Raw genomic sequence first — 10,192 nt, 5'->3', positions numbered from 1 at the left:
TCGGATTTATTTCCTTTGGCTTGCTACTCTTTGGTTTCTGTTTGTCTTTGTTTTAATTGTCTACTTGGATTATCTTAGTCAGACCATGTTCATCACATGACCAAAGAGTATCAAACTTTAAGTCTTATTACCACCTTGTTCGAACAATAGAAACATACTGCAAGTAACATGGGAAAAGATTAGGAGCGAATAGCACCTTGCACAAGTTTATGTATTTACCAATTGGAGCTAATTAAAATATTTGTTATTAAAGAAACAAAAGAAACTGACTCAGCATTGCAAAGGGCATACTTCAACATATTTATAAAGCTCAGGAGGAGGTAGCTTGATTGCGTCAAACATCTTTGGTTTCCCACACTTCTTAACCAAAGCTTCTACTTCCTTACAGATTGCTCGCACTGCATCCTGATATTAGACAAAAAGACAAATTAGGCAATAGGGACTGGTAACTACAAAATAGACATGTTTCGTTTGTTTTTTTTATTTTTTATATTGTTTTAAAGAAAAAAAATAAAAGATATAGCTGAGGAAAGATGTACAAAAAAGATTGGAGTATATGAGAGCCTCAACAAAGGAAAACAGAAAGCAGGAGAGGGGAATAAAAAAGGTACAGAAACTTCAATAAAACTGGCCATTATTGAAATAGCTGTCCACTCCCTTTGCATGTATGAAACCTTTAGCTCATAAATAGGCCATGCAGTGATCACCGTAGAGATAATAATAAATGGCTGGATCATATAACAAATTTTCCAGTCATGTGCCATCAATTAAGATGCAATCATCCATTCCAACCACACTCCTCAAAGAAGGCAAAGGACAATATAGATGACAACATCATCAAAATGAAAGCATATTAATCCCGCTATAACAAAAACTAAATGCCTTGGGGGAACTTCCTCCATCTTATAATGAATTTCCCTTATCAGTGTCCATTTCAAATGCAAAACAGCATGATTAGCCAAGGAAAAAATGGATTGAATGTCATCATGATATAAACAGGTCAATCCAGAAAAGGAAGGTAGATTTAATTTCTATTCCTTCTCTAAGATAGAAATACAGAGACATAGAGACGGATATTTTCTATCCCTGGTTTTAGGAAGTACAAAAAATACATGAATTTTCTGCCTTTGAGACAGAAAAATTGTGTCTTTGTCCTTGTCTCCACAACCAACCAAGTATTTGTGTCTACTATCTCTGTATTTTTGTCTCAGATGTAGTATCCAAACACAGCCTAAGATAATAATGTAACTAACATTGGTACATTAATGAAACAGAATATTTTTACAGACCAAAACCTTATGTGAAGACAATTAATCTTCCATGATCTCTTAGGAAGCTAAATTGACATATGCTCTATGAAGCACAGGCAATATGTTATGCATCACACTCATATGACCACAGGGGAAGAAGAAAATTTATCAAATATTCTAATGATCAATGAGCATCTCTACATACTAATGGAAGTTAAACAACCTGACCAACTTCTACAGCTTTAAGTAACTTCTCTTCTGGAAGCAAATTGCTATAGCCCTGCAATAAAAATCCATACCAGTTCAGCAAACATAATAAAAGTACAACCAAAAGAGTTTCAAGATTCACAAATATTACATTCTGAATAGTTTGATTAATTGAGCATCATTCTTACTTAGACACTAATGCAGAATCATCCATATTTTCCTTAACATGTCTGAAATTATGACCATTAGTTATTTTTTGAAGAGAAAAAAAAAATGGAAAACTATTGAGGTTATGGCAGATGGCGTTGCAACAAATGGCGGATATATTAAAAAAAAGTATAAATTGTATACAAATAAAAATAATAAAATAATCTACAAAATATAATAAACTAATATGAAACTATCTATCCATATTATAACAACCAATATTAAAGATTAAAACTAATATCAAATTGACATAAATAATAATATTAATATAAACTAAGCAGCAGCAGAAGCAAATCGAAGGTTTAGAATGGAAACAAAAAATTGGGGGCGGGCATAGGAAAAAAAGAGGAGGATTAAAATGGGGGGTGGAAAAAAACTTAAGGGTTCAAATATACAGAAGAAAAGGAAGCTGCTTAGAGAAGCAGATTCATGAACAACGTTCAATGTTGTCGTCTTCCTCTGCAAGTGATGGTGCCATTGTCATCAATGTTCGGTGCCTCCATTGCTTCGTCGTCATGGCCTTCCTCTGCAGAACAGCAGGGACGCTGTCAGTGGTGATGCTGTCAGCAACGCAAGTCTTTGTCTCCCCGAGCAGCAGAGAGGGAGAGTAAACAACAGAGAGTAGAGAGGGTGTGAAGAGGCAGAATACAAGAGCCAGAGAAGGATTGCCTTATACATGTTAGGTTTAGGCTTATTAAAATGATCAAAAGACCCTCTAATTTTTTTTATTAAAAAACAAAAAAGAAAACAAAAAGAGCCACCATTTCTGCCTTACATGTATCGGACTGCCATGGAGCAACTGCCAATGCAGCCACCATTTGCCCAAGGGCATTTCCACAACACTATGCGCTTAAGTTGGTGATTAGCCCAGAATCCAGAAACCACCACACCATGGCCGCAATTTAAAAACACTGGTCAACAAGCCAATTTCTTATATTTATTTGGTAATTGTCTCTTTGAAGTTAACAGTGACACTGGTATTTATTTATTAAAGTAACTCCCTAAAAAGGGGAAAATGGAACATGGAAATCTTCTAGCTTCTTCCTGAAAAAAGTGGTCATTTATATTTCTTCTTACAAGAGCGCATGCACTGTTGTCATGTCCCTAATATGTAACTTTTACAAGGAAAATGGTAATGATTTCATACCTCAATCATCAATATTGCACTATCTGTTCCAGCCAGCACAAGGTCCAACTCAGACTTTTCCATCTCCTCGGTTGTAGGATTTACTATATACTTATCACCAACAAGGCCAACTCGAACTCCAGCAACTACTTCTGATACTGGAACTTCTGAAAGTGCACTGCAGAAATTAAATTATTATGATTAATGATGAATGCTTAAGGGCATATTTCAGACAGTATCATGCATGTTGCTAAAATAACTCAAATCTAATAGATATGTGTCTGCACATGTGTTTCTATACAGAGCACCATGCAGGCATGCACATGTGCTTCATTTTGACATCCTTCATCAGATATCTTATCATCTTGTCCTCCTTCCACTTGGACTTGTTTCCTCTTTTTAATGTATTATCGTTTCTATTTTGGGATAACAAATGTCAAGGGTGAGGGCATTCTTCTTTAATATTTTAGAATGACAAGCATAGCATCATGCATGTGGCTTAGATGCCTTAGGTTGGCAGCAAATAAAATGCTAAACTTACACTGCTATACCAGCAGCAGTGACCGCCAAGGAATCAGGGGAATGCAATCCGTCATAGCTTAAAACCTAGAAGCATAAATTGCATTAGACAATAGCATGTGAAAATTTCCACAAGTAAGGAACATACAGACTGCCACTTTATCCACATTAACCAAAGTACAATACCTCAATCATTTAAATTAGTACAGCAGAGGAACAAAATAAACCATGTTAAAATGTAAACCAACAGGGTGCTGGCTAGGGTTTATAATATTCACAGCACCAGCCATTGCATTAGTAGTAACTAAATAGTTTTTATTATTTGCAACTTATAATATTCAGTAGCATAAACAAGGAAAGCCAAGGAAGGTGATAGACAAATACTGTATCGTTTTACAAATATAGAACATCAATGACAGCAAAGCATTTTTTCACAAGGTACAGCCAATTACAATGAACAAATGTTACAAAAATTATATAATTATTATAAAATATCATGTCTTGCGATTATAATAATTATATCTACTTCTAAAAGAAATGAGGTATTAACGTTGTTCCTTTAAATTCTGCATCTCTTTAGATATTTTTGTTTGAAAACTAAAATATTTGTGTTTAAATCATGATTAAATTAATTATCCGATTCAATGAAATTGAACTATCATGTAATGAACTAAAATTAGGCGAAGAACCGAAACGGAGACATAATTGCTGATGAAGGGAAAGGCCCATACCCAAGACAGTATTTGAGTTTCATGGTAGAAGCCCTTAGGCATTGTAGGACGAAGAGGCCTATCTATCAATCTACAAGTAAGAACCTGAAGGCAAAAAGTGATCATCTAAAAATAAGTAACATAATTTAAAAGAAAAGGGGAAAAAATTGCAGAGAAAACATTTAAATAAGGTGTCTTATTTTCTCCAGAAACTTAAGCTTTGGCCAAATGACTGAAAGTCTGAAACTTGGCGGAGAGATTATCATAAGCAAGGGTGAATATCAAGATCAAAGGCCGAAACAAAATTGGCAAAACAAGTCACGTGTCACAATCATAAATAAGCACCCAAAACCGAGATTAATAATTGGCTACTACAAAGTTAACGATCAGTAAATTAGCACCTCATGATCTTTTGCCTTTCCTTCTCGCTTGAAAAACCCTCCACTGAAACAATTAACCACCAAAAAACCATTACATGCATGAAGCAGCAAAGAATCAAGCGAATAGTAATACAATGGAAATCTCTGACATACCTAGTGCGACCAGCTGCTGAAAAACGCTCTTGATAATTCACAGAAAGAGGAAAAAAATCAGATGGCTCACTAGCAGCATCATCCAAACATATAGAAGTATACACAATCTGCAGAACCCAGCCACAAAAAAAAAAACAAACACAAAGCAAAAGAGTAAATTGCAATTTCTCACACTAATTTACCATGTGTTATCCTAAAGCATGGTAAAATTTAAGTTTTTTCATCCATAAATAAAATGCTAACAATAGACACCGAAGAAAGCAAAAGCTGCAGTATATGCGTGGCATCAGGCATTCATCTATCAGTTGAATTTCGGTACATATTGACAGCACAATCATGAGCAATTTTTAACAATTACCACTCACCATCTCAAAATGAAGAACAAAATAAATATATTCAATGTTCCAATTGTGGCTAAATATTTCATACCAACAAATGCCAGTAAATTATTTATTTTTTCCATAAATAGTAGTTTTTTTTTTCCTAGCGCAAGCACAAAGTCAATTTGCAGAATCTAACCTCTATTTTTCAAAAGAAAAATGGAAAAACTTACAATGTTTAGGAACCTCAAAAAACAACAAACCTTGCAGTGGAAAACCTACTCTTTATTACAAAAGAAGAGTAGACACAATTTTGATCCATATGAAAATGTTCACAATCATGGACAAAGAAAGTAACTGCCAAAATATGGAACTTACTGTCTCGCCATCTGTAACTGTAACTGACGCACTGGCTTGTCTTCCTATATGACCAGTCTCAACCAAAATCTGTAGAACTTAACATGTCAATGAAAACTAGTACTGAGTATACCTCTTTAACTCAACAAAGATACTTTTGCCACAACCACAATACACAGATACAACAATAGTGTAAAATAAAAAAGTTATGAAAAGTTATAATTTGGGGGATAGAATAAAAGGAATCTCTGAATCATACCACAGGCTTAAAGTGTCAAAAAGAATAAAAAATCCTTTGCCACCAAAATATTTAAAATTAAAAAAAATAACAATTTAAGACCTTTGTTTCCCTTTCTTTTCTTTTTTATTCATTTGATAAAAGAAGAATTTCATTAAGATGAGAAGGATAATACAAGATAGAGGATAAGAGAGTTCCTCTATGCAAAAGCAAAACAAACAATTTAAAATTCAGTAACTAAGATTAAAATATTTAAGAATATATAAAGCATATTAACCAAATCAGTAGTTGCGCAGTGATTGAAGAATTCAAGATATGGTGAGAATTGGATTAGGGAGGGAAATCACATGAAGCAGAGAGCTAGCCAACAAAAACATTGAAAAATGTTCAACAAAGAATGAGACCAATGCATAAATCCTCCCAACCAAATTTAAGAGTCACTCTCCACTCAAAACAAAGGTTAGACATAGACCAAAAAGAGAATTCAAATGGCATGCACCGTGCATGAGTACATTAGCCTTTATAATGCATCCCAATTAATCTGGCGAAACAAACATTTACTTTGATCACTCTATGCCATAGTGAACAAACCTCCAAGTAAACCAGTGATAAAATTTCGCTAGAAGGATCATGTATTCACTAAAACAATTGCCAAACCTAAGGCGCCTCCTCCTTCTCGGTTCTCAGGATCACAAGAAGAGTGGAAAATGAGAAAAATCCTTAAGAGTGCTTAATTACAGCATGATTCTATTAGCATAGATTTATGTTTGTATGAACCAACTTCTCTTTGCTGTATTACTCCACATACCAACTTAGTAGGGACACTATAGCAGAACTCAACTACACTCTAACACGATCCTTCTTAAATTTTGCCACTTTCAATCATAATAAATAGTTCATGAAATTCTTAACCAGGCTATAATAACACCAAACTTCACACACTATCAAAAAAATTTGAAACAAATAAAAAATAAGAATAAGAATAAGGATAACAGTAAATTAATAATATCATCCAAACTCACATGTCTATCGCCAACAGGAATCTTCACGGAGTACGGTTGCGGCGCAATGTGTGTGGCGCCATCGCTGTTCTTATCGTCCGACGGTTCCGTGGAAGCTCTGACAGCAAAGCCGTTACGGTTGTTGTTGCCGGAGAACAGGAGGGAGAGAGAGCGGGAGCGGCATTTTCCTTCCTTAGCAAAGCCAAAGTGAGGTCGGAAAGGGAGGAACCAGCAAGGAGGCTGAGAACGGCGGTGGTGGTGGTGGTGGTGGAGCGTGGCTCCACCATGGAAGGTGTTAGTGCTAGGGCATGCTAACATCCTCCTGCCTCTTCTTTTTCTTCCTCGGAGGATTTACACTTTTCGAATTTGCTAGCAAGTTGGAGCTTCTTCTTCTTCTGGTTTCAGAAGAGCGGGCGAGTGGTGAGTGTGGGAGAGAAGAGAACAGAGGGAAGACGAGCAACCATTATCCGTTTTTTCTTCTTTTTTTGTTTTTGGTACTGAGTGGGCCTTATTTGGGCTGGTACAGTATTAAGAAAATGCGTGTGTAAATTATCCAACTCAATTCCTGATCATTACCCAAAACATAACTACGACCTTGACCCAAAAAAAAACACCATCAAATCAGCCTTATACGGTTATACCGTGACTATGTGAGATAAAAAATGTTATTTGTTTTTAGCGTCTTACCAATCACATTACCAATGGTTCTCATCACATATTTATCGTAGTATTCAATCGGAAGATCCGGGATCCTAATCCATGCAGCTATTTTGGTAAGTTGTTCCATGCTTGGGTTGAAATCCGGCCTCCATCTTTGGACTGCTAGGTAGTGATCGAATATTAGCCATGGCCCTCCTTTCAGTGCCCAGTTGTAGTCTTCTAGCTCTGTGAACCGAACCAGGAAAAACTCATTACCAACATCAATGAGTGTCAGCATCCCCTCCTTAATCCACATGCTCTCCAATCTTTTCTTCAAAACACCATACCCTGTTCTCCTTCCCAGAAACTTTATAATTAGGGTATGCTCCCACATTTTGTTCAGTCTATGTTGCTCTGCTCTGTTGAGAATCAGGTTAGGGCACCCCTCTTCGTCCCATACAATTTTCCGCTTTGGTAGTTCGCGCCTCGCCTTCCACTCTTCGCTTCCCGGGACCTCCTCTTCTCTGTCAGAATATTCGAACTCAGATTCTACCTCCGAGTCCTCCTCTTCCTCCATGTTCTCTTCTTCATCTTCTGAATCAGATTCGTAGATAAAGTCTGGGCCTTTCACCATGCTAACATATGACCGCTTCGGTTGGGGTTCCTCTGGAATCTTTTTTTTCTCGTTTGGGGATGCGGCTTCCATGACTCTCTGTGCTTGGAACGCGTTTTCTTGTCCATCTTCACTGCGCAGTTTCCTTTTACTTCTCCGCAGGTTATCTATTTCTTCCGCTGACGGTGGTTCCTCACCTCTCTCAGTACTCGCTCTCAAGGACGTCATTTTTTGTCTTAACTGGTTTTAGCTTTGAACAGCCATCACCATTTTATTGATGCAATACAGCTGAACAAGCGAGAGGCAAGTTTGCTCGGATATGCGTAGAGCTTGATCTTGCAAAACCGCTAAGACCAAAGTTCAAAATTAAAGGGAGACCTGTCCACGTTGAATACGAAGGGCTTCACACCATTTGTTTTCATTGTGGACGTATTGGGCACAACAAGGAGCAGTGCCAGTATGCCATTAAGAGGCAAAATGAGCTGCAGAATTCATCGGAGAAGGCTGAACAGAGCAAAGGAGAAACAATGGCAAAAGAACAAAGTTCACAGGGACCGTACGGGGAGTGGATGACGGTCCAGAAACCCAGGAGGGGCAAAAGAGTAATTCCACAAAAGGAGGAGAAAAACCACGCAGCTCAACATAATGTTGGTTCTAGATTCAATGCCCTTGCCGAAGGTGAGTCTCACGCGCAAGTAGAAGAGGAGGATGCGGCGAATCGAACGGTCACAGAAGAGGGAAGTGGTGTACAAGAGGAAGGGAGCAAGAGAATATTTTTGTCAGGTAGTCAAATGAGGAAAGAAAAAGGCAAGATGGTAGTGGTCTGCAGTGACACCTCAAATTCACAAGAAACGGTTAGCAGAGTGCCTGAAACACCCCCGCATTTGTGCATGGGTACGAGGAGGAACGTGTCGCCTGCCAGGCAGAGTAGTGCGCAACCAACCAGCCGAGAGAATCTTCCAATCATAAGCAAGGCCCTACAGCACAAGAGGACAAAATAAATAATGAACTGTGTACTAAAGGTTGCAAAAATGACTTAATGTTGGGAGAAGGATGGGAGGAGCCCAAACCCCCAGATATCGCCATGCAACCAATGGGCCAAGAACAAGCCAGCCCAAATGATACAGGACAAGCTATGGATGAACAAAAGGGTGATGCAAGGCCAGATGATGGTATGTGGGTTGACTCTCCAACAGGGGGAGATGCTATGCAAGCATAAGGCCTGATCCTTTTTTCCCTATTCTTTTGATGATTGTGTTCTCATGGAATGTGAGAGGTGCTGTTGGAAAGGCTTTCAGCAGAGCCTGTAAAGAATATATTAGGGTCCATAAACCAGACATTGTGGCTCTTCAAGAGACAAGATGTAGTGGTGATAATGCAAAAGAGGTAATAAAAAACTTGGGCCTCAATAACTTTATTTTGGTGGAGGCTAGAGGGTATAGTGGAGGGATTTGGATTCTTTGGAGAAATGATAATATCAACATCAAACCTATTCAACTTCATAGTCAATACATTCACGCAATTGTGGAGGAGAATAACAAGGCCCACTGGCTTCTTTCTATCATCTATGGTAGCCCTAGAGAGATGGAGAGAAGGGAAGCGTGGGAAGAAATCAGAGAGTTTGCAAGAAACAACACTAAACCTTGGTTGATGGTAGGTGACTTCAATGCCATTGCCAACATTAATGAAAAGAAAGGAGGTGCCCCTGCTGATAGAAGAAAATGCTTGGAATTTGCAAACTGGATCTCAGACTGCAATCTCATAGACATGGAAGCTAAGGGTTCAAAGTTCACGTGGAGGGGAGCTGTCAGGGACAATAGGGATCGTGTTTTTGAAAGGCTCGATAGGGGTCTTTGCAATAGTGATTGGCGAATCCAATTCCCAGAAGCTTATGTGATGTGTCTAACCCGCACCCACTCAGACCATCACCCACTATTGATAAAATGCAATGGAGACATTACTGTAAATAGAAATCGGCCTTACAGATTTGAGACGTTTTGGATGCAGCATCAAGTTTTCAAAAGGTGCAGGACATGAAGGAAAAGATAGAGATATGGAAGAAACAGGTTTTTGGGAACATATTTCATAGAAAAAAGAGGTTGTTGGCCCGTATAGATGGTATCCAGCGATGCGTGTCTTATGGAAGAAATAAACGGTTGGAAGAGCTGGAGATGGAGCTGCAAAAACAGCTAAGCGATACCCTGGATCAAGAGGAAAGGTTGTGGTTACAGAAATCGAGAGCCACCTGGATTAAAGATGGAGACCGCAACACTAAATACTACCATGTGAAAACTATCATCAGAAGAAACAGAAATAAGATACTCTGCCTCAGAAATGATGAAGGGAATTGGATAGAGGATCAAGAGGAAATTGGAAAACTGGCCAGGGACTATTTCTACCATTTGTTTCAAGAGGAAAATCATGACAGAGCAAGCACTCCTTGTACTAAAACCTTTCCTTCTATCGGCGTTG

The 10,192-nt window shown here is 38.1% G+C and overlaps 3 protein-coding genes across 5 annotated transcripts in view; 1 reads left to right on the top strand and 2 right to left on the bottom strand.

Annotated features, from left to right (window-relative positions):
* LOC107494364 (probable polyribonucleotide nucleotidyltransferase 1, chloroplastic) overlaps positions 1 to 6,947 on the bottom strand; it is a 95,321-nt gene extending 88,374 nt beyond the window's left edge. For 2 of the 3 annotated variants that reach the window (XM_052263263.1, XM_016115417.3), the window contains exons 1-9: positions 6,490 to 6,947; positions 5,251 to 5,319; positions 4,553 to 4,659; positions 4,421 to 4,463; positions 4,041 to 4,124; positions 3,332 to 3,396; positions 2,812 to 2,968; positions 1,474 to 1,530; positions 292 to 405 (exon numbers count right to left, since the gene is read on the bottom strand). In XM_052263263.1, coding sequence (XP_052119223.1) covers positions 292 to 405; positions 1,474 to 1,530; positions 2,812 to 2,968; positions 3,332 to 3,396; positions 4,041 to 4,124; positions 4,421 to 4,463; positions 4,553 to 4,659; positions 5,251 to 5,319; positions 6,490 to 6,786 — 993 coding nt within the window. In that variant the 5' untranslated portion in view covers positions 6,787 to 6,947. The remainder of the gene's footprint in view (positions 1 to 291; positions 406 to 1,473; positions 1,531 to 2,811; positions 2,969 to 3,331; positions 3,397 to 4,040; positions 4,125 to 4,420; positions 4,464 to 4,552; positions 4,660 to 5,250; positions 5,320 to 6,489) is intronic. The other variant, XM_016115418.3, reaches the window with a different exon arrangement.
* A 167-nt stretch (positions 6,948 to 7,114) lies between these two features.
* Positions 7,115 to 7,948, bottom strand: LOC107494331 (uncharacterized). The gene has a single exon (XM_016115390.1). It carries the CDS (start codon positions 7,946 to 7,948, stop codon positions 7,115 to 7,117), a length of 834 nt encoding a protein of 277 aa, XP_015970876.1.
* An 811-nt stretch (positions 7,949 to 8,759) lies between these two features.
* LOC107494332 (uncharacterized) lies at positions 8,760 to 9,757 on the top strand. The gene is made up of 2 exons (XM_016115391.1): positions 8,760 to 8,892; positions 8,997 to 9,757. The coding sequence occupies exons 1-2, from the start codon at positions 8,760 to 8,762 to the stop codon at positions 9,755 to 9,757; spliced, it is 894 nt and encodes a 297-aa protein (XP_015970877.1).
* The last annotated feature ends 435 nt before the right edge of the window (positions 9,758 to 10,192 follow it).

Source organism: Arachis duranensis, chromosome 6, assembly GCF_000817695.3.
Source record: "Arachis duranensis cultivar V14167 chromosome 6, aradu.V14167.gnm2.J7QH, whole genome shotgun sequence".
NCBI classification, from domain to species: domain Eukaryota; kingdom Viridiplantae; phylum Streptophyta; class Magnoliopsida; order Fabales; family Fabaceae; genus Arachis; species Arachis duranensis.
This window is presented reverse-complemented; position numbering and strand designations above follow the sequence as displayed.

What these genes read in the sequence shown, in the direction of transcription:
- LOC107494331 (XM_016115390.1), bottom strand. Translation starts at nt 7,948, where the DNA reads ATGACGTCCTTGAGAGCGAGTACTGAGAGAGGTGAGGAACCACCGTCA.
- LOC107494332 (XM_016115391.1), top strand. Translation starts at nt 8,760, where the DNA reads ATGTTGGGAGAAGGATGGGAGGAGCCCAAACCCCCAGATATCGCCATG. An exon ending in TGATGCAAGGCCAGATGATG is followed by an intron (nt 8,893 to 8,996) that starts GTATGTGGGTTG and finishes GGAATGTGAGAG; the next exon opens with GTGCTGTTGGAAAGGCTTTC.